The 23,440-nt window shown below is 42.8% G+C and overlaps 1 protein-coding gene across 2 annotated transcripts; it reads right to left on the minus strand.

Annotated features, from left to right (window-relative positions):
* Window positions 1-447: 447 nt before the first annotated feature.
* Window positions 448-19,663, minus strand: LOC115204430 (dnaJ homolog subfamily C member 18-like). Of its 2 annotated transcripts, none has more exons than XM_029769990.1 (8): window positions 19,081-19,663; window positions 11,555-11,729; window positions 11,198-11,343; window positions 6,342-6,536; window positions 6,090-6,202; window positions 5,303-5,412; window positions 2,065-2,237; window positions 448-1,911 (listed from the first exon to the last, which is right to left on the minus strand). In XM_029769990.1, the coding sequence occupies exons 1-8, from the start codon at window positions 19,205-19,207 to the stop codon at window positions 1,787-1,789; spliced, it is 1,164 nt and encodes a 387-aa protein (XP_029625850.1). In that variant the 5' UTR covers window positions 19,208-19,663; the 3' UTR covers window positions 448-1,786. The 2 variants fall into 2 exon arrangements, with proteins under 2 accessions (XP_029625850.1, XP_029625849.1); XM_029769989.1 differs by having other exon boundaries at window positions 5,303-5,415.
* Between the last annotated feature and the right edge of the window lie 3,777 nt (window positions 19,664-23,440).

Consider the following 23,440-nt stretch of genomic DNA (forward strand, 5'->3'; position numbering starts at 1 on the left):
GTACCCCATCAGAACCCAAAATATAAGACTGCTGTTCTCCAATGTAAATGAAAACTGTGTAGCCTGAAAACACTGTTCAAACAAATGTCTCATGTATGGTTAGTCGATACATAGCTCTGTCTATGGATGTGAGAGTGGTCACATTTCTCCAGGCCCATCCCTCAGTTTTTCACCCAAAACAGAGGCGGGGCAACTGCTTTGATATTGTTTCAATTAAGGTTTCTAGCTTCAAAAGAAATCCAACAAGGACTAAGGCTGGGATTTAATATGATTGTGTGTTGTCGACAATGTTCAGAGACCGCAATCACGGTAAACGCTGCATATGACAGCGCAATCAGGCTGAAACTCTGCCTGAGCTGGGGTGTAACACCAGTAGGGTGAGAGTATAGCCATCTGGATCAATGCTCTGTAGACATACTAGACAAAAGCAACCCATAGACACCAAGGGATTGTTTAACTTTTTAATAAACCAGCTTGAAAACCTGCTCTCACAGCACAAATCAACTGGACACCAGAGTTCAGCCAAGAGACAACTGGGTCTCTAGTTAGCATCAGGTCTAATCTGTAATCCATTACTGCCCCAACCGCATCCTGTCTGTCTGCCACTAGTGTGGCTGTTAACCCTTCGTCTGCTGGATATATGATCTGACTAAAGGAAGGTCAAGCATTAAAAGATTATTGAACAAATGTTCATTTGGAGAAATGTTTGAAAGCTCTTAGTAAAGTAACAGTTGATTAAATGAATGGGCAGGATGAGTGGATTTCTCTTAATAGTCCTTTCCAGAGGTGTGCTGCAGCAGCTATTGACTGAGCACCTGATGTGTAACAAGGACATGGATAAAGAAGAAAGAGGGCAGAACATGGGGCTGCATGCATTGGGGAATAGAGACTAGGACAGCAGGTTCCAAATATTACGTCATCAAGAAGTGCTTCAGAATGAACCAGAAGGACCAAATAATGGACAAGTACAACTATGGCAACGCCGTTTGGCAAAGTCTTAGAGCACAGCAAAATAAAATAAAAGTATCAATGTATTTCACATAAAACAGAAATCTGCAGTTAGATTGTAAGTGAATCTAATGTAGTAGAGATACAGTACATAGCTCTGGCCTTTCTCTAACCAGCAGGCATGACAAATCTACATTTTCTTCACAGTTTAAGACCATATAGATCTGTCTTTTCAAATAGAAGCTCTCGTTTGCCTTAGTCTCTGGAAACCTATTCTACAAGTTAGTGGTTTTCAGGTCCTTGCATTCTTTCTTCACAATTAAGAATGTTCTTTCCAATTAAAAAGTGACTCGCTGCTCTTTCCAAGACCTACACAATATACTCCATTAAACTCACGCCACAGAAACAAAACATGGAAATAAATGAGTAACCCAGCAGCAATGCTAACATGTTTCAAACAGGTGACTAACACAGTGTACGTGTGAACAGAAACGTTGTAAGCAAGCCTATATTCCTTAATGTAAGGAAGCAGTAACAAGGCTCCTGTACATCAATAAAACAATCCCAGAGCCAGCCAGACTGGGCTTTATGTTGTTATCCACAGAGCCAAGGTGGGCGACTCATAGTACATGCACCTCCACTTTCTTCCATCCGAGATGAGAGAAGGCACAATGTTTCAGATCAAAGGGCTTTGGCTACCACTGTGCTCTATCCAGAGAAGAGATGTTCTTCAAAAAAGTGACCCGATTGAATAAATAAAATAAATAAACAATATTAAATTATTAAAGTGTAGAATTCCCAGCTGGAAAGAGATGCCTCCCTCTCCTGTCTAAGCCCCTCATTCTCCTCTCTGTCGGCCCACAAAGCGGTACAGCTTGTCACAGTTGTCCAGCTTCAGAGACTCAGCCTTCGCCTTCAGTCTGTCATCACGGTACAGTTGTGCAAGATTCGCCAAATCCGACTCTGAGGAATGAGAAAAACATCAGCTCATATATGGATACATTCATACTCTACAACATGAATAAACCATGTGTTGACTGAGAGAGCCACATGTCTCAGGTGGCTGTCAATGGGGAGAGAGCCAAGCTGCCAGAACCTGAATGCAGCTGGACTTACTCTGTTGTTTCTCCTTCCAGCAGCTGCTCTGCAGGTGTTCGATGTAGTCACTCTCTATGGTCTTCTCCAGCTCTTCCAGGGACTCCCCACGGTACTCCTTCTGGAAGCCCTTGTCCACGTAGTAGGGAACACCCATGTTCTGGGTCTCCCGGGATACCACCAGGCCCATGGCCCTGAAATAAACATCAAATCAAATTTTATTTGTCACATACATATGGTTAGCAGATATTAATGCGGGTGTAGCGAAATGCTTGTGCTTCTAGTTCCAACAGTACAGTAATACCTAACAAGTAATCTAACAATTCCCCAACAACTACCTAACACACACACATCTAAAGAGGTGAATGAGAATATGTACATGTAAGTATATGGAGGAGCGATGGCCGAGCAGCATAGGCTAGGTGCAATAGATGGTATAAAATACAGTACACACACACACACACACACACGTGATATGAGTAATGTAAGATATGTAAACATTATTAAAGTGGCATTATTTAGAGTACATTGCATAAAGTGACTAGTGATTCATTTATTAAAGTGGCCAGTGATTGGGTCTCAATGTAGGCAGCAGCGTCTCTGGGTTAGTGATGGCTGTTTAGCAGTCTGATGGCCTTGAGATATAAGCTGTTTTTCAGTCTCTCCAGTCCCAGCTTTGATGCACCTGTACTGACCTCGCCTTCTGGATGGTAGCGGTGTGAACAGGCAGTGGCTCAGGTGGTTGTTGTCTTTGATTATCTTTTTGGCCTTTCTGTGACATCGGGTGCTGTAGGTGTCATGGAGGGCAGGTAGCTTGTCCCCGGTGATGCGTTGTGCAGACCGCACCACCATCTGGACAGCCTTGCGGTTGAGGGCGGTGCAGTTGCCGTACCGGGGCTGTAATACAGCCCAACAGGATGCTCTCGATTGTGCATCTGTAAAAGTTTGTCAGGGTTTTGGGTGACAAGCCAAATTTGAGCCTTCTTCACCACACTGTCTGTGTGGGTGGACCAATTCAGTTTGTCCGTGATGTGTACGCCGAGGAACTTAAATCTTTCCACCTTCTCCACTGCTGTCCCTTCGATGTGGATAGGGAGGTGCTCCCTCTGCTGTTTCCTGAAGCCCACGATCATCCCATTTGTTTTGTTGACGTTGAGTGAGAGGTTGTTTTCCTGACACCACACTCCGGGTGCCCTCACCTCCTCCCTGTAGGCTGTCTCGTTGTTGTTGGTAATCAAGCTCACTACTGTTGTGTCGTCTGCAAACTTGATGATTGAGTTGGAGGCGTGCATGGCCAAGCAGTCATGGGTGAACAAGGAGTACAGGAGGGGGCTGAGCACGCACCCTTGTGGGGCCCCAGTGTTGAGGGTCAGCGAAGTGGAGATGTTGTTTCCTACCTTCACCACCTGGGGGCGACCCGTCAGAAAGTCCAGGACCCAATTGCACAGGGCGGGGTAGAGACCCAGGGCCTCTAGCTTGATGAGCTTGGAGGGCACTATGGTGTTGAATGCTGAGCTGTAGTCAATGAAAAGCATTCTTACATAGGTATTGATTTTGTCCAAATAGGACAGGGCAGTGTGAAGTGCAATAGAGATTGCATCATCTGTGGATCCGTTAGGGCTGTTTGCCTCGAAGCGAGCATAGAAGTAGTTCAGCTCGTCTGGTAGACTCGTGTCATTGGGCAGCTTTCGGCTGTGCTTCCCTTCGTTGTCTAATAGTTTGCAAGCCCTGCCACATCCGACGAGTGTCAGAGCCGGTGTAGTATGATTAAATCTTAGTCCTGTATTGATGCTTTGCCTGTTTGATGGTTCGTCGGAGGGCATAGCGGGATTTCATATAAGCTTCCGGGTTAGAGTCCAGCTCCTTGAAAGCAGCAGCTCTAGCCTTTAGCTCAGTGCAGATGTTGCCTGTAATCCATGGCTTCTGGTATGTATGTACGGTCACTGTGGGGGACGACATCGTCGATGCACTTATTGATGGAGCCAATGGCTGATGTGGTGTACTCCTCACTGCCATCGGAGGAATCCCGGAACATATTCCAGTCTGTGCTAGAAAAACAGCCCTGTAGCTTAGCATCTGCTTCATCTGACCAGTTTTTATTGATCTAGTCACTGGTACTTCCTGCTTTAATTTTTGCTCATAAGCAGGAATCAGGAGGATGGAGTTATGGTCAGATTTGCCAAATGGAGGGCGAGGGAGAGCTTTGTATGCCTTTCTGTGTGTGGAGTAAAGGTGGTCTAGAGTTTTTTTCCCGTCTGGTTGCACATTTAACATGCTGATAGAAATTTGGTAAAACGGATTTAAGTTTCCCTGCATTAAAGTCCCCGGCTACTAGGAGCACCGCCTCTGGGTGAGCGTTTTCTTGTTTTCTTAATACAGCTCATTCAATGCTGTCTTAGTGCCAGCCTCAGTCTGTGGTGGAATGTAAACCAATATCAAAAATACATATGAAAACTCTCTAGGTAGATCGAGTATCTCATGATAAGCTGTAGACCACAGTACCTCAAGCGAGCAATAGCTTGAGACTTCCAGTGTGATGGCGATTGCATCGTCTGTGGACCTGTTGGGACGGTATGCAAACTGAAGTGGGTCTAGGGTGGCCGGTAAGGTGGAGGTGATATGATCCTTAACTAGTCTCTCAAAGCACTTCATGATGACAGAAGTGAGTGCTACGGGGCGATAGCTGAACTAAATGACTATCTTTGCCTTGTTGGGTACAGGAACAATGGTAGCCATCTTGAATATGTTGGTAAACACACCAGCCTGCGCATGCTCTGAGGACGCGGCTAGGGATGCCTTCTGGGCCAGCAGCTTTGTGAGGGTTAACACTTTGAAATATTTTACTCACGTCAGCCACAGAGAAGAAGAGGGAGGGGGGTGCAGGCCTTGTTAGCGGGCAGCGACGGTGGTACTATATTATCATCCAAGCGTGCTAAGGTGTTTAGTTTGTCTGGAAGCGTGACGTCGGTGTCCGTGACGTGGCTGGTTCTTTTTGTAGTCCGTGATTTCCTGTAGACCCTGCCACATACGTCTCGTGTCTGAGCCGTTGAATTGCGACTCCACCTTGACATACAGTCAGTCCCACTAAATGTTTACAAAGGATACCCAATACACCTCACCCTCTTCAGGGTCCTCATGCACTCTGCACCCAGCATTTGACAGTTACCATGCTAACAGTCTGTGAAATAGGTTCAAATGGAGTCTATTTGAGAGACAAACTTATCATCAAGAAGCTTGGTTGATGTTGCAGTGGACTCACGGTTTGTAAAAGAGACCGTAAGGAGGGTTGGTGGCCATCAGTTGGGTCACAACAGATATGAGGATCAGCACCAGAACAGGAAGAAGCTGCAGGAAGGCTGTGAAGGTGTTCTGCTGAAGAAAGGCAGAACCAGAAGAAGTTCATAAACCCATCACATATCTGGAAATACATTTAAATCAATGTACAGTAACGTTTCAAGGACTCGTTTGCTTACTGCAACAACAACAATCTGGTCTAGGCATGGTGAAAGCTTCTACTCTTATTCACAGCTGGTCTGTTTCACTGGTCAACCTTCAACCCCCACTGTAACTGATCCTCTTGGAGCAGCATAAGGTTCTCCATTTAACTGCCTATTGCAGCACCTCAGAGGGAGATGGTATCCAATGACAAACAGGATCAAATCTAAAACCCCCACCCAACCTCAGGAAGTGGAGTTCTTTCAAATCAAGGTCCAGCATCAATTGTAAACCCATAAACACATCAGCTGTAGCTCTGTTGGTTAAACTGTACACCCATAGGAAATCAGCTGTAGCTCTGTTGGTTAAACTGTACCCCCATAGGAAATCAGCTGTAGCTCTGTTGGTTAAACTGTACCCCCATAGGAAATCAGCTGTAGCTCTGTTGGTTAAACTGTACACCCATAGGAAATCAGCTGTAGCTCTGTTGGTTAAACTGTACACCCATAGGAAATCAGCTGTAGCTCTGTTGGTTAATCACACAGCCACAGAACATCTATGAGTTGAACTGGTGGGATTTTCTGAGATCTCTCATGTGGGCACCGACTGACCTGACTGCGGTTCTCCCCCACCTCCTCCTCGCGCCTCTCATATGCACGTCGCCGACGAGGCTGATAGAAGTTAGAGTAGGTGGCTCCTCTGTTGGTGTACACATGGATGTTGCCTGAGGGAGCGGAACAGACATGATTTACATGCTCTGAACTACTTAGCAACAACTGACAATGAGTCACTCAAATCCAAAATTCAAGTAACAGAGATAAACGCACACACCAACTCTTTCAGAAACACACACACAAACTGACCTGTGGGAAACCTTCCTCCAAAGAAGATGTTGAAGAGTTCCTCAGGGGAGATGTCGGCCTCAAAGTCCCTGTTGAAGTTGCGGTAGTGTCCGTGGCGAGCGTGGGCGGTGCTCTCAGACGGAGCCTGTTCTCCATATTGGTCATACTGATGACGCTTCTCAGCGTTGCTGAGCACCGCATACGCATTGCCTATGGCTGTAAAGAAAAAAATACTTATCAGGCCAACGATTTGGTGCCGTCTGACGTACAGAGCCACAACAGCATGAGAAGGGAGGAGCTAGTCTAATTATCTGCACCGGCAGTTCCACAAAAATACAAATCAAATCTAATTTTATTGGTCGAATGCTTGGTAAACAGCAGGTGTAGACTAACAGTGAAAGACTTTCTTACGGGTCCTTTTCCAACAATGAAGAGTAAAAGATAAATGTAATACAAAATGTAAATAGTGACACGAGGAATACATACACAGTGAATAACAAGTAAAAATAACATGGCTATATACAGGGAGTACCAGTACCGACTCGATGTGTAGAGGTACAAAAAGTGTGAGTGTGTGTAGCGTCAGTATGCTTGCGTGCGCATGTACAGTTGAAGTCGGAGGTTTACATACACTTAGGTTGGAGTCATTAAAACTCCTTTTTCAACCACTCCACAAATTTCCTGTAAACAAACTATAGTTTTGGCAAGTCGGTTACGACATCTACTTTGTGCATGACACAAGTCATTTTTCCAACAATTGTTAACAGACCTATTATTTAATTTATAATTCACTGTATCACAATTCCAATGGGTCAGAAGTTTACATACACTAAGTTGACTGTGCCTTTAAACAGCTTGGAAAATTCCAGAAAATGATGTCATGGCTTTAGAAGCTTCTGATAGCCTAATTGACATCATTTGAGTCAATTGGAGGTGTACCCTGTGGATGTATTTCAAGGCCTACCTTCAAACTCAGTGCTCAGCAAGGAAGAAGCCACTGCTCCAAAACCGCCATAAAAAAGCCAGACTACGGTTTGCAACTGCACATGGGGACAAAGATCGTACTTTTTGGAGAAATGTCCTCTGGTCTGATGAAACAAAAATAAAACTTTTTGGCCATCATGACCATCGTAATGATTGGAGGAAAAAGGGGGATGCTTGCAAGCCGAAGAACACCATCCCAACCGTGAAGCACGGGGGTGGCAGCATCATGGTGTGGGGGTGCTTTGCTGCAGGAGGGACTGGTGCACTTCACAAAATAGATGGCATCATGAGGTAGGAAAATTACGTGGATATGATGAAGCAACATTTCAAGACATCAGTCAGGAAGTTAAAGCTTGGTCACAAATGGGTCTTCCAAATGGAAAATGACCCCAAGCATCTCCAAAGTTGTGTTAAAATGGCTTAAGGACAACAAAGTCAAGGTATTGGAGTGGTCATCACAAAGCCCTGACCTCAATCCTATAGATAATTTGTGGGCAGAACTGAAACAGTGTGCGAGCAAGGAGGCCTACAAACCCGACTCAGTTACACCAGCTCTGTCAGGAGGAATGGGCCAAAATTCACCCAACTTAATGTGGGAAGCTTGTGGAAGACTACCCGAAACATTTGACCCAAGTTAAAACCTCTTCGGGCTAGGGGGCAGTATTTTCACATCCGGATGAAAAGCGTGCCCAAAGTAAACTGCCTGTTACTCAGGCCCAGAAGAAGGATATGCATATAATTGGTAGATTTGGATAGAAAACACTAAAGTTTCTAAAACTGTTAAAATTATGTCTGAGTAAAACAGAACTGATATGGCAGGTGAAACACCGAGGACAAACCATCCCCCAAAAAAAGAAAAATTCAGGTTACCTCTATTTTCAATGGCTAGTACTATAATTATAAGCCCAAATCCTCCCAAATTGCAGTTCCTAGGGCTTCCACTAGATGTCAAGTCTTTAGAAAGAGTTTCATGCTGGTTTTTGGAAAAATTACCCAGAAATTGTAGTTTTTCTAGGTGGCTCCCATTTTGGCTTGTAGTGTTTCAATGCGCATGGACGAGTGCGCGTTCTTTTTGTTATCTCCGGTAAAGACAATAACGATTCTTCGTCTTAAATTTTATAGTTTATTTGCGTAATAGGATACCTAAGGTTTGATTATAAACGTTGTTTGACTTGTTTGGAAAAGTTTAGCAGTAACGTTTGGGATTCATTTTGTATGCATCTTGACGGAGGGAAACGGTGGATTTTTGACTGAAGCGCGCCAGCTAAACTGAGTTTTTATGGATATAAAGACGGACATTATGGAAGAAAAGGATCATTTGTGATGTACCTGGGACATTTTCGAGTGCCAACAGAAGAAGATCAAAGGTAAGGCATTTTTTATATCGCTATTTCTGACTTTCGTGTCGCACCTCCCTGGTTGAAAATGATTTGTTATGCATTTGGATGATGGGGCGCTGTCCTCAGATAATCGCATGGTTTGCTTTCGCCGTAAAGCCTTTTTGAAATCTGACACGGCGGCTGGATTAACAACAAGTTAAGCTTTATTTTGATGTATTGCACTTGTGATTTCATGAAAGTTTAATATTTATAGTAATTTAATTTGAATTTGTCGCTCTGCAATTTTACCGGATGTTGTCGAGGGGTTCCGCTAGCAGAACGTCTAGCCGTAACAGGTTAAACAATTTAAAGGCAATGCTACCAAATACTGATTGAGTGTATGTAAACTTCTGACCTACTGGGAATGTGATGAAAGAAATAAAAGCTGAAATAAAATCGCTCTACTATTATTCTGACATTTCACATTCTTAAAAAAAAGTGGTGATCCTAACTGACCTAAAACAGGGAATTTTTACTAGGATTAAATGTCAGGAATTGTGAAAAACTGAGTTTAAATGTATTTGGCTAAGGTGTATGTAAACTTCTGAGTTCAACTGTATGTGTGTGTTGGGGTGTCAGTGTAAGTGTGTGTGGGTAGAGTCCAGTGCAAGACAGTAGGTGCAAAAAAGGGTCAATGCATTTAGTCCGGGTAGCCATTTGATTAGCTATTAATTCAGTCTTGTTTAGCACTCTTATGGCTTGAGGGTAGAAGCTGTTCAGGGTCATGTTTCCAAACTTGTTGCATCGGTACCGCTTTCCGTGCGGTAGCAGATAGAACAGCCTATGGCTTGGGTGGCTGGTGTCTTTGACAATTTATTTGGGCCTTCCTCTGACCCATGGGCCCATGCCAAATATCTACAGCCTCCTGAAGGGGAAAAGGTACTGTCGTGGCCTCTTCACAACTGTGTAGGTGTGTGTGGACCATGTTAATTCCTTAGTGATGTGGACACAAAGAAACTTGAAGCTCTCTCGACCCGCTCCACTATAGCCCCATCGATGTCGATGGATGTGTGCTCGCCCCTCTGTTTCCTGTAGTCCATGATCAGCACCTTTGTCTTGCTGACGTTGAGGGAGAGGTTGTTGTCCTGGCACCACACTGCTAGATCGCCGACCTCTTCCCTATAGGCTGCTTCATTGTCGTCAGTGATCAGTCCTACCACCGTTGTGTTGTCAGCAAACTTGGTGTTGGGAGTCGTGCACGGTTACGCAGTCATTGGTGAACAGGAAGAGGGGGACTGAGCACATCCCCGAAGGGCCCCTTGTTGATGGTCAGCGTGGCGGATGTATTGTTGCCTACCCTCACCGCCTGGGGTAGGCCCGTCAGGAAGTCCAGGATCCAGTTGCAAAGGGAGGTGTTCCGTCCCAAGGTCCTGAGCTTGGTGTTGAGCTTGGAGGGCACTATGGTGTTGAATACTGAGCTGTAGTCAGTGAACAGCATTCTCACGTAGGTGTTCCTTTTGTCCAAGTGGGAAAGGGTAGCATGGAGTGCAATAGAGATTCAGTCATTTGTGGATCTGTTTTGGCGTTATGCGAATTGGAGTGGGTCCAGGGTGTCTGGGATGATGGTGTTGATGTGAGCCATGAGATGCCTTTGAAAGCATTTCATGGCTATATATGTGAGTTCTATGGGGCGATGGTAACCTGCCTAAATAACTTTGGCGTTCTTGGGCACAGGGACTATGATTGTCTGCTTGAAACAAGTTGGTATTACAGACCGGGTCAAGGATTGGTTGAATAAAGGACAGCAGGTAGCCTAGCAATTAAGAGCGATGAGCCAGTAACCGAAAGGTTGCTGGTTTGAATCTCCGAGCGGTGACAAATCTGTCAATGTGCCTTTGAGCAAGGCACTTAACCCTAATTGCTCCTGTAAGTCGCTCTGGATAAGAGTGTCTCCTAAATGACAAATGTCTTTTTGGTTTTTAAAGAATGTAAAATGTCAGTGAAGAGACTTGCCAGGTGGTCAGCACATGCTCCGAGTAAGTGTCCTGGTATTTTGTCTGGCCTTGCAAATGTTAACCTGTTTAAAGTTCTTACTCACATCGGCTACAAAAAGCGAGCTCATACAGTCGCCGGAACAGCTGGTGCTCTCATGCATAGTTCAGTGTTGTTTGCCTTGAAGCTAGCATAAAACGGTAATTAGCTCATCTGGAAGGCTTGCGTCACTGGGCAGCTCGGGGCTGGGTTTCCCTTCGTAATCTGTGATACCGCAATCATCCAAATTAACGTTAGTGATCGCTGTTCTGATGTCCAGAAGCTGCTTTTGGTTTATAGGAAATTGCGAGACATTATGTACAAAAAAAACCACCAGAAAATAGCAGAATTGGTCAGGAGCCCGTAAGATTGCAGCTATCCACTGCAGCGCCATCTTCTTACAGTGGCCCTATTTATTTATAATTTTAGGAGCACATGAGAAATGCTCACATGATCATCTAATGTGACCAGAGGAGGAAGATCTGATACCGATAAATCCTGGATCAGGAGAGGGAAACACAGCAGTAAGAGGCATCCCTTTACCTTTAAATGCATCTGTGGCTCCCGGGGCACAATTCTTATCAGGATGGAACTTCAGTGCCAGCTTTCTGTATGCTTTCTTCAGATCTTCATCACTAGCGTCTTTAGGAATGCCCAGGATCTCATAGAAATCCTTGCATTTCTTTATCCTGCATGGATCAAACAAAACAAAGAATCTTATGAAATCTGACATCACAACATTAATGTGTACAATGTGCACTTTTACTGGGTGGACATCTTGACAAAATGTAGCTGTGGTCTCGGAGTGCTCAAAATGAATGATGGCCTATCACAAAATAAAATATAGAAAGACTCAGGTAAAGACAGTGTGAGTATGATTTAATACTAGGGGGCAGGTACCTGAAAACACCCTGACGCTGATCCTCTGTGTAGGTCTGCTTTTCCTCACTGGCTCCTCTGCGTGCCTCCTCTCCATCCCCGTCCTCTTCATTTGATCGGAAGCCACGTGGTGGGGGTATGTGGGGCTCCTCTGGAGCAGCAGAGCTCCCATTCCTCACTATGGCATCAATCAGCACTGACGGAAGACCGAGAGATCAGGCAAGCGGGTAAATAGCAATAGATGAGACATCAAGACTGAGGCTGGCTAAGATTAACTTTTGGTGTGGCGCGGGATCTTCCTTGATTTAAAGAGTAAAAAACACAAAACAATTTGCGATTGTTTATACCGATCTAAAGACGACACATAAATCCACAATACTTTAGGCTAGAAACAAGCAGTAAAATGCCAGTGAAAGACGTGACTAACATGCTGACCAGACCGCATCACGCCAATGTTGATTTTTATCCTCCTACACCAGACATGATCAAGACACGCATGTTGAAACATCAAAACGAACACAAACTATATTAATTTGGGGACAGGTAGAAAAGCATTAAGCATTTCTGGCAATTTAGCTAGCTAGCTTGCTGTTGCTAGTTAACTTGTCCTGGGATATAAACATTGGGTTGTTATTTTACCTGAAATGCACAAGGTCCTATACTCCGAGAATTAATCCACAGATAAAATGTATAGTAATATCTCCTACTTCAGGCATCTACTTCTTTGGACTTTATATGGTGGTTGGCAACCAAACTTAAGGTGCATTACCAACTGGAGTGTAGACCTCAGTTCATCTTTCAAATCACCCACGTGGATATATGCGCCAAAAAACAATGAGGAGATGACACGTGAGTATATGCTCCTAAAAACCAATGAGATGGGAGAGGCGGGACTTGCAGATTTGTATCTGCTTTCAAACCACCTACGAAGGTGACTTGAAATATCTGCTTCCATGTGCTTTTTGGCTGTTGAGACTTCAGGAAAACCGATTCTAAATCAGATATGCAAAAAAATGGATTTTAATCAATTCAAAACTGCCAATGTGAACAAGGCTTAACTTATGAGAGTTCACAAATTATGTTTGAGGACAAGGGAATCTTTTTTTGTAAAGCGTGCCAAAACGAATCAACCACATGAAAAAGCAAAACGGTGGTGGAGCACCTGAGATCCAATCAACACCAGACTCGAAAGGCGAGCTAACAAGTATTTATGTAAATAACCCAACTTACTTATTTTAATAGTAGGGTAACAGAGTAGCCAACTCATTATGTTGCATAAGCTATCTTCACCGGTTGCAAACTGAGGTAAACTTTGCAGGCTAGCTAGCTACGTTAGATAGCTAGCTTGCACTAAGCTAGGAAGCTATTTCGGAGGTAAAAGTTGTCTAGCTGTGATGTGTGTGAACTCTGGTGTGTGTGGGGGGGGTTATCGGGTTCTGCCCGCTTGTGTGAGAGGGGTGTGCTACTCACATCTTCGTAAAAGTTGTCTAGCTGTGGTGTGTGAACTGTGTGTGTGTGTGTGTGTGTTGGGTTCTGCCCACGTGTGTGAGAGGGAGTGTGCGCAATGTACAGATGTGGCACATTCATCAAAGGCAACAGTGGTGAATATTGCTAGCTTTCCTAGCCTGTATTTAAATCACTGACCTAAATAGGTTCAGGGTTAGCATGGAGGAAATAATGAACAGAACAATATGGGAAAAAAGCTAATTAATGATGGGGTGTCCTTTTGTTTGCGGGGTTGTTGGGATCTCTGTGTGTGTGTGTTATATGTATAGTGCTTTTGGAAAAGTATTCAGACCCCTTGACTTTTTCCACATTGTTACATTACAGCCTTATTCTAAAAATGTTCCCCTCAATCAACACACAAAACCCCATGACAAAGCAAAAACAAGTATATATTTTTTTATTTTAGAAATGTTAGCAAATGCATAAAAAAATACAAAAGATGGAAATATCACATTTACATAAGTATTCAGACCCTTTACTCAGTACTTTGTTGAAACACCTTTGGCAGCGATTACAGACTCAAGTCTTCTTGGGTATGACGCTATAAGCTTGGTACACCAGTATTTGGGGAGTTTCTCCCATTCTTCTCTGCAGATCCTCTCAAGCTGTCAGGTTGGATGGGGAACGTAGCTGCACAGCTGTTTTTAGGTCTCTCCAGTGATGTTCGATCGGGTTCAAGTCCGGGCTCTGGCTGGGCCACTCAAGGACATTGAGACTTGTTCCGAAACCACTCCTGTGTTGTCTTGGCTGTGTGCTTAGGGTCGTTGTCCTTTTGGAAGGTGACCCTTTGCCCCAGTCTGAGGTCCTGAGCAGGTTGTCATCAAGGATCTCTGTACTTTGCTTCGTTCATCTTGCCCTCGATTCTGACTAGTCTCCCAGTCCCTGAAAAACATCCCTACAGCATGATGCTGGCACCACCGTGCTTCACCGTAGCGATGGTGCCAGATTTCCTCCAGACGGGACGCTTGGCATTCAGGCCAAGGAGTTCCATTTTGGATTCATTAGACCAGAGGATCGTGTTTCTCATGGTCAGAGTCCTTTAGGTGCCTTATGGCAAACTCCAAGACGGCTGTCATGTGCATTTTACTGAGGAGTGACTTCCATCTGGCCACCCTACCATAAAGGCCTGATTGTTGGAGTGCTGCAGAGATGTTTGTCCTTCTGGAAGGTTCTCCCATCTCCAAAGAGGTACTCTGGAGCTCTGTCAGTGACCATCGGGTTCTTGGTCACCTTCCTGACCAAGGCCCTTCTTCCCCAATTTCTCAGTTTGGCCAGGCGGCCAGCTCTAGGAAGAGTCTGGATAGTTCCAAACTTCTTCCACTTAAGAATGATGGAGGCCACTGTGTTCTTGGGGATCTTCAATACTGCAGAAATTTTTTGGTACCCTTCCCCAGATCTGTGCCTCGACACAATCCTGTCTCGGTGCTCTACAGACAATTCCTTCGACCTCATGGCTTGGTTTTTGCTCTGACATGGCACTGTCAACGGTGGAACATTAACGCATATAGACAGTTGTAGGTTTTTTCAAATCATGTACAATCAATTGAATTGACCACAGGTGGACTCCAATCAAGTTGTAGAAACATCTTAAGAATGATCAATGGAAACAGCATGCACCTGAGCTCAATTTCAAGTCTCATAGCAAAGGTTCTGAAAACTTATGTAAATAGGATATCAGATTTTTATTTGTCATACATTTGCAAAAATGTCTAAAAACCTGTTTTCGCTTTGTCATTATGGGGTAGTGTGTAGATTGAGGGAAAAAACATTTAATACATTTTAGAATAAGGCTGTAACGTAACAAAATGCGGAAAAAGTGAAGGGTTCTGAATACTTTCCAAGTGCACTGTATTTGCGGACAGAAGTTAGTTTAGCCAAAATCAGATAATTTAAAGTTATCCTTGGTTTTTCATTTATATTAACCATGTTTTTATTGTTATCCTACTGGTCAATCAAGAATTCAGACTCTGGAAGAGTGTTTGGCTAAGACACTATGTCAGAGAGGAAGGAGTTGGTCCTGGACTTTGTGAAAACACTGATCGAGGCACCAAAGTTCTCCACGTTTCTAAACAAACACTCAAAGCAAGGAGGGAGTGTTCCTGCAGCATCCCATCTTTGCACTGAATACCTACCTGACCTTTACCCGCACTACATCCAGTATACCTACATGAGCTTTACCCGCACTACATCCAGTATATCAAAGATTGCGTGAAGGGCAAGGATCTCTACGTAATCTTGGAAGAGACCACCGACACCTGTGGGAGGTGCCCCCTAAACATTCTACTTCAGCCAGTGGGTGAGAGATCCATAATGGCAGACTTTACCTTTTTGGACAGGCCTTAAAATGAACGTGCCAAATGCGGGTAGATTTTGGCATTGGAGGGTAAGATGTCTATTTCACCAGCCACGTTGGCGGGCGGTCAGGGATTCACAGTGGTAGCATTTATGAATAAAAATAGTCAAGTACCAAGTGCCTTTAGAAGTGATTTACACCTTGACTTTTTCCACATTCTGTTGTGTTTAGGCCAGTGACACAATCTCAATTGAATCCATTTTAAATTCAGGATGTAACACAAAACCCCATAAGAGGATTATGTTTTTCGAAATGTTTACAAATTAACCGTTTTTTTATTGCATGCACTCAGTGTGCAATAATAGTGTTTAACATGATTTTTGAATGACTACCTCATCTCTCTCTGTACCCCATACATACAGATAATTGTAAGGTCCCTCAGTTGAGCAGTGAATTTCAAACACAGATTCAACCAAAGACCAGGGAGGTTTTCCAATGACTTGCAAAGATCGGCACCTATTGGTAGATGGGTTAAAAAAAAAAAAAAAATAAGAAAAAAAAAAGACAATATCCCTTTGAGCATGGTGAAATTATTCATTACACTTTGGATGGTATATCGATACACCCAGTCACTACAAAGATAGTCGTCCTTCCTAACTCAGTTGCCGGAGAGGAAGGAAACCACTCAGGGATTTCACCATGAGGCCAATGGTGACTTTAAATCAATTAGAGAGTTTAATGGCTATGATAGGAGAAAATTGAGGATAAATCAACAACATTGTAGTTATTCCACAACACTAACCTATAGAGTGAAAAGGAAGCCTGTACAAAATAAAAAATATTCCCAAACATGTATCCTGTTTGCAATAAAGTACTAAAGTAAAACTGCAAAAAATGTGGCAAAGAAATAAAGTTATGTCCTGAATACAAAGTGTTAGGTTTGGGGCAAATCCAACACATCACTGAGTACCACTCCTCATATTTTCAAGCATGGTGGTGGCTGCATCATGTTATGGGTATGCTTGTCATCGGCAAGGACTTTCAAATAAACGAAATCGAGCTAAGCACAGGCAAAATCCTAGAGGAAAATCTGGTTCAGTCTGTTTTCCAATTGACACTGGAAGACAAATTCACCAGGCCAAATATACACTGTAGTTGCTTACCAAGACAACATTGAATGTTCCTGGGTGGCCTAGTTACAGTAGACTTTAATCAGCTTAAAATCATTGGCAAGACTTGAAAATGGCTGTCTAGCAAAGATCAACTACCAACTTCACAAGAGCTTGGAGATTAAAACAAAAATAAATGTGCAAATATTGTACAATCCAGGTGTGCAAAGCTCTTATAGGGACATAACTAGAAATGCTCACATCTGTACTTGCTGCCAAAGCTGATTCTAACATGCATTGACTCAGGAGTGTGAATACTTATGTAAATGAGATATTTCTGTATTTCATTTTTAAAAATTCTAAAAACATGTTTTTACTGTCATTATGAAGTATTGTGTGTAGGTGGGTGAGAAAAAAAAAATCTATACATTTTTAATTCAGGCTGTAACAAAAACATTTGGAATAAGTCAAGGGGTATGAATACTCACTGTATGATCACATTTATAACTAAATAAATGCTGCAGTAGCTATTTACAAAATATTTCAGCCGTTCTGTTTCATAGCTGGTAAATGAATCGCATAAAGTCAAATAACTACAAATCCTATAGCCTATCCCACCTCGCGCAGCAACACTGCTGAGTGAAAGATTCATTTTTAGAAGAGCTGGCACAGGCATAAAAGTTGGTCTAACTGACTTGAAATGAAAGTTTACTGAAGTGAGACTTTGTCCTTGTGTTTCTTAGATATTTACATTGTTTTGTTCACAAGTTAGGTTGTTTTAAAATGTTTGAGTTTCAACTGTTAAAAGGCAGAGAAGACTACGCGTATTACTAGTCAGGCTCGCTCAACCTCACGGCAGAGATACTTTTAACGCGTAAATTCGGATAGCCACGCTTGCTTCGCCCTCATGTTGGTGCTAGCAAGCTGGCTAGGTATCAACAGCCAATCCAGTAGGGGCTGGAAACTAAACTGGAGGGAGTAGGGGCTGGAAACTAAACTGGTCAATGATGACGTGTGTCGCAAAGTATTTGCTTAAAGTTCATCTCCCCCAATTTTGGTCCCGCCCAATTTTGGTCCCGCGAGGGCTTTCCATGTTGTCACCCCCAAGATGCTATGTGGTCACAAAAAAATGAAATAAAATGAAGCAAAATATATAATTACTTCTTAGTAACATATTATTTTAGAACCATTACAAAAGCATGCTCATCTTTTTTTCTTTTTTTTTGGCCCCCAAAAATATTTTGGCTGGTAAAAGAAATATCTGAGTGTCAGGTAGATTTTTGAAATGCACAGGTGCATGTCAATAGACAAAACTGATGCCAGAGAGGTGAGAGCAGTGGATCTCACTCTCTTCTTATTCAGGCTGTAACACAACAAAATGTGGAAAAATTCAAGGGCTGTGAATACTTTCTGAAGGCACAGTCTTTAGGAAAGGATGTTGGCCCTGTTACATTTCTGTCTACACCTCTCTAGGTTTCGTTTATTTAGCAGACGGCCTGATTGACTCTTCAAACAAGTGATTCAAGTTCAGATATAAGTGTTCAACGTATTACAGTGTAAGACTCATTTTGTCAATGAAATTCTTGAATCTTAGTTCCTACATACAAAAACATATGTTATTTAATTCAAGTTTACGGTCTGAGTTGTATAAGCCACATTCCTTCATTGTTTTTAATTTGAAATGCATACATCCTCCAGGCAGAAAAGAGCTGACTCTTCCCACAGAACATTTCTCTCACTCACTCTAGCAGAAACAGCATTAAATTCATGACACTATGTATATATTATATGTATTCACATCTGTTTACACTGATTGTACTCAAATAAAAAAAGTTAAATGTGGGTGTAATGTTTTACATGTAACAGATTACCTTTATTTGTATACAATTAAGTGTCCCATTCAACTGCATGATGTGTAAACATACACCAGAGTTAAAAAAAAAGCTTTATCCAGAAATCTCTGTAGAAAGTAAAACAAATTCCAGCAGATTCCATTTGGGCCTAACTACAAAATTCTAAAGTTGTGGTGTAAAATAAATTGGACTTTGCTTTGGAAGTAATCTCATGCAATGTGTGAATCTGTTGACAAACTTTATGTAAACAAGAATATGTATAATTAAATTGAGGGTTCATATAAATTTGCATGACATTTTTCAAATGTGAAAATGGGGGCTCTAGGGGAAAAGGTTGGGAACCGCTGTATTAAAGTAATATTATGTACTAGTCACTTATATTCAGACGAGTTACTTAAGACAGTTAACCAAAAATGATACTAACTAACCAGTTTGGCTGGTTGCAGCTGCACCACCAGGTTGAGCAATAACACGGATAAGTTAATGAAAGAAACATTACTAACGTAACGTAACGTTATACATTGGATTGTGGTTTACAGGCTAGTAAATCCACTTTTAGTTTACAGGCACACAAGTTATCGAAAGATATTACCTGCGTTATAAACCGACCACATTGTAAATATCATTCAGATGACATGTAGCTATAACATACGCTTAACATGTTCACTGATTCGATGGGAACAACATTATCAAATTCACAAGATACAGACGTTGCACTTTCTATTTTAACATTCAAGTTGGCAAGCAAGGCTAACATTGACAAGACAGCCATTACGGCACATTTACCTCTGGCCCGGGTGCTGGGGAATATTTTCTGGGCTTCATACAACAGTTGAAGGGCTTTTTCTCTCCGCCCTGACCGCAAGCACAGCTTTGCTTTCTCTATCAATCGATCAGATTCCTGTTTATCCATTATGACAGCTATTCGATGGCTAGCTAGTTAGCTTATTCCCACCGAGGCCTGCAACCTCAAAAAACTACACTCGCTACACAAATGCGGTTGACTGCCTAAAATCTTAAGAATTTAGCTAATAGCTATTTTATGTTGAGGTGTACCTGGGCGTTGTCTGTCAACTGAAATTAACGGTAGCTAGCTAGCTTTGTTTACAGATAACAAGCTAGCTAGCAATAGGTTAGCTCTGAGATTTCACCGTAGCTATCAGGTATCATAGCGGTGACGACTCCCACATTAGAAGCCAGACATGAACACAGGTGTAAGCGTCTAGTCAATTCGTCCAAATACCAACAGAAAAACTTGAACTAGTTAAAATCCATGCAATACGGGAAGAAATGTAATACCGACATTAACCAGTCCCGTATTAACACAGAGCTTCTTTGATATTAACCTCCATTGCCAACAGGAAGCGGAAACAAGCAGAATTAAAAGCCAAGTTGACCAATGGAAAACCTCCACCCTTGACCTATGGACTCATCTGTAGTCCAGCAATGTTACTTGTAGATTATTTTGGACATTGTTGCAGCTTCTGATCACTGCATTGTTGTAGCATTATAACAAACATTTCAGACAGAGTTATACAATGTTGTCTTGTGAACAGTATATTCTGTATTTTGTTTTATTGGCAGCAGTAATTCACAAATAAAAAAATGATTTACAAAAGTAGAAAAATATATATACACTACCGTTCAAAATTTTGGGGTCACTTAGAAATGTCCTTTTTTTATAAAGAAATGCCAAACGATTGTCCATTCAAATTGATCATAAATACAGTATAGACATTGTTAAAGTTGTAAATGACTATTGTAGCTGGAAACATCGAATAGCCTTCACTTCTCAGAACAAGAATAGACTGATGAGTTTCAGAAGAAAGTTCTGTTTCTGGCCATTTTGAGCCTGTAAACAAACCCACAAAATGCTGATGCTCCAGATACTCAACTAGTCTAAAGAAGACCAGTTTTATTGCTTCTTTAATCAGAACAACAGTTTTCAGCTGTGCTAAGATAATTGCAAAAGGGCTTTCTAATGATCAATTAGCCTTTTAAAATTATAAACTTGGATTAGCTAACACAACGTGCCATTGGAACACAGGAGTGATGGCTGCTGATAATCGGCCTCTGTACACCTATGTAGATATTCCATTAAAAAAATCGGCTGTTTCCAGCTACAACAGTCATTTACAACATTAACAATGTCTGCACTGTATTTCTGATCAATTTTATGTTATTTTAATGGACAAAAAAATGTGCTTTTCTTTCAAAAACAAGGATGTTTTAAGTGACCCCAAACTTTTGAACGGTAGTGTATATATATACAGTGAGGGGAAAAAGTATTTGATCCCCTGCTGATTTTGTACGTTTGTCCACTGACAAAGAAATGATCAGTCTATAATTTTAATGGTAGGTTTATTTGAACAGTGAGAGACAGAATAACAACAAACAAATCCTGAAAAACGCATGTCAAAAATGTTATAAATTGATTTGCGTTTTAATGAGGGAAATAAGTATTTGACCCCTCTGCAAAACATGACTTAGTACTTGGTGGCAAAACCCTTGTTGGCAATCACAGAGGTCAGACGTTTCTTGTAGTTGGCCACCAGGTTTGCACACATCTCAGGAGGGATTTTGTCCCACTCCTCTTTGCAGATCTTCTCCAAGTCATTAAGGTTTCAAGGCTGATGTTTGGCAACTCGAACCTTCAGCTCCCTCAACAGATTTTCTATGGGATTAAGGTCTGGAGACTGGCAAGGCCACTCCAGGACCTTAATGTGCTTCTTCTTGAGCCACTCCTTTGTTGCCTTGGCCGTGTGTTTTGGGTCATTGTCATGCTGGAATACCCATCCACGACCCATTTTCAATGCCCTGGCTGAGGGAAGGAGGTTCTCACCCAAGATTTGACGGTACATGGCCCCGTCCATTGTCCCTTTGATGCGGTGAAGTTGTCCTGTCCCCTTGGCAGAAAAACACATAATGTTTCCACCTCCATGTTTGACGGTGGAGATGGTGTTCTTGGGGTCATAGGCAGCATTCCTCCTCCTCCAAACACGGCGAGTTGAGTTGATGCCAAAGATCTCCATTTTGGTCTCATCTGACCTCAACACTTTCACCCAGTTGTCCTCTGAATCATTCAGATGTTCATTGGCAAACTTCAGACGGGCATGTATATGTGCTTTCTTGAGCAGGGGGACCTTGCGGGCGCTGCAGGATTTCAGTCCTCCACGGCGTAGTGTGTTACCAATTGTTTTCTTGGTGACTATGGTCCCAGCTGCCTTGAGATCATTGACAAGATCCTCCCGTGTAGTTCTGGGCTGATTCCTCACCGTTCTCATGATCATTGCAATTCCACGAGGTGAGATCTTGCATGGAGCCCCAGGCCGTGGGATATTGACAGTTCTTTTGTGTTTCTTCCATTTGCAAATAATTGCACCAACAGTTGTCACCTTCTCACCAAGCTGCTTGGCGATGGTCTTGTAGCCCATTCCAGCCTTGTGTAGGTCTACAATCTTGTCCCTGACATCCTTGGAGAGCTCTTTGGTCTTGGCGATGGTGGAGTGTTTGGAATCTGATTGATTGCTTCTGTGGACAGGTGTTTTTTATACAGGTAACAAACTGAGATTAGGAGCACTCCCTTTAAGAGTGTGCTCCTAACCTCAGCTCATTACCTGTATAAAAGACACCTGGGAGCCAGAAATCTTTCTGATTGAGAGGGCGTCAAATACTTATTTCCCTCATTAAAATGCATATCGATTTATAACATTTTTGACATGCGTTTTTCTGGATTTTTTTGTTGTTATTCTGTCTCGCACTGTTCAAATAAACCTACCATTAAAATTATAGACTGATCATTTCTTTGTCAGTGGGCAAACGTACAAAATAAGCAGGGGATCAAATACTTTTTTCCCTCATTGTATAGGCCTGGACCCTCCACCAATCCATCACAACTGGTCTGCTGATATAATTCAGCCAAAGTGATCTCAACCAGCCTCTGGGTTGTGGATGTTGGTGATGATCCATCTGCTAGGCACCGGCCCTCTAGCTTCCTGAACACCGTGTCTCCCACTCGCCTAGTGTCATAATCGACTACCAAACTGCTCCCTGTTTCATCTATTGCTGCTCATTGGACCCTATGATCTCTTGGCTACACAGCTGATCCCTGCTGGACAGTTCATTAACACAGTACTTCATTTTGTTTATCTGTCAACCCCAGCCTCAAGCCCTGTGTGTAGCTAACTGACCCTCTCTGCCCATTCATTGCCATTTACCCATTGTTGTTGTCCTAGCTCTTTACCCATTGTTGTCTTAGCTCTCCCAATAAACACCTTTATTTAAGAACAAATTCTTATTTTCAATGACAGCCTAGGAACAGTGGGTTAACTGCCTTGTTCAGGGGAACAACAACAGACTTTTACCTTGTCAGCTCAGGGATTCGATCTTGCAACCTTGCGGTTGCTAGTTTGACGCTCTAACCACTAGGCTACCCTGCCACCCCTGATTGCTTTATGCCTTTCTCTAATGTTAATATGCCTTGTATACTGTTGTTTAGGGCAGCACTCCTTGTTTTATTTTACTGCGGAGCTCCTAGTCCCGCTCAACATCACTCAGATAGCCCCCTTGTCCCACCCCCCACACATGCGGAGACCGCACCTAGCTTAACTGGCGCCTCCAGAGATACAACCTCTCTCATTGTCACTCAATGCCTAGGTTTACCCCCACTGTACTCACACCCTACCATACTCTTGTCTGTACACTATGCCCTGAATCTATCCTACCACGCCCAGAAATCTGCTCCTTTTATTCTCTGTTCCCAAAGTACTAGACAACCAGTTCTTATAGCCTTTAGCCGTACCGTCATCCTCTGGTGATGTAGAGGTTAAACCAGGCCCTGTGTGTCCCGAGGTGCTCTCATTTGCTGACTTCTGCAACCGCAAATGCCTTGGGTTCATGCATGTTAAAACCAGAAGACTCCTCCCTAAGTTTGCTTTATTCACTGCTTTAGCACACTCCTCCAACCCTGATGTCCTAGCCGTGACTGAATCCTGGCTTAGGAAGGTCACCAAAAATTCTGAAATGTCCATCCCCAATTACAACATTTTCCGTCAAGACAGAACTGCTAAAGGGGGCATAATTGCAATCTACTGTAGAGATAGCCTGCAGAGTTCTGTCATACTATCCAGGTCTATGCCCAAACAGT

Source organism: Salmo trutta, chromosome 12 (assembly GCF_901001165.1).
Source record: "Salmo trutta chromosome 12, fSalTru1.1, whole genome shotgun sequence".
In the NCBI taxonomy this organism is placed as follows: domain Eukaryota; kingdom Metazoa; phylum Chordata; class Actinopteri; order Salmoniformes; family Salmonidae; genus Salmo; species Salmo trutta.

What these genes read in the sequence shown, in the direction of transcription:
- LOC115204430 (XM_029769989.1), bottom strand. Translation starts at nt 19,207, where the DNA reads ATGGATAAACAGGAATCTGATCGATTGATAGAGAAAGCAAAGCTGTGC. An exon ending in TGGGGGAGAACCGCAGTCAG is followed by an intron (nt 5,416 to 6,089) that starts GTCAGTCGGTGC and finishes GCCTTTCTTCAG; the next exon opens with CAGAACACCTTCACAGCCTT. An exon ending in CTGGAAGGAGAAACAACAGA is followed by an intron (nt 1,912 to 2,064) that starts GTAAGTCCAGCT and finishes CTCATTCCTCAG; the next exon opens with AGTCGGATTTGGCGAATCTT.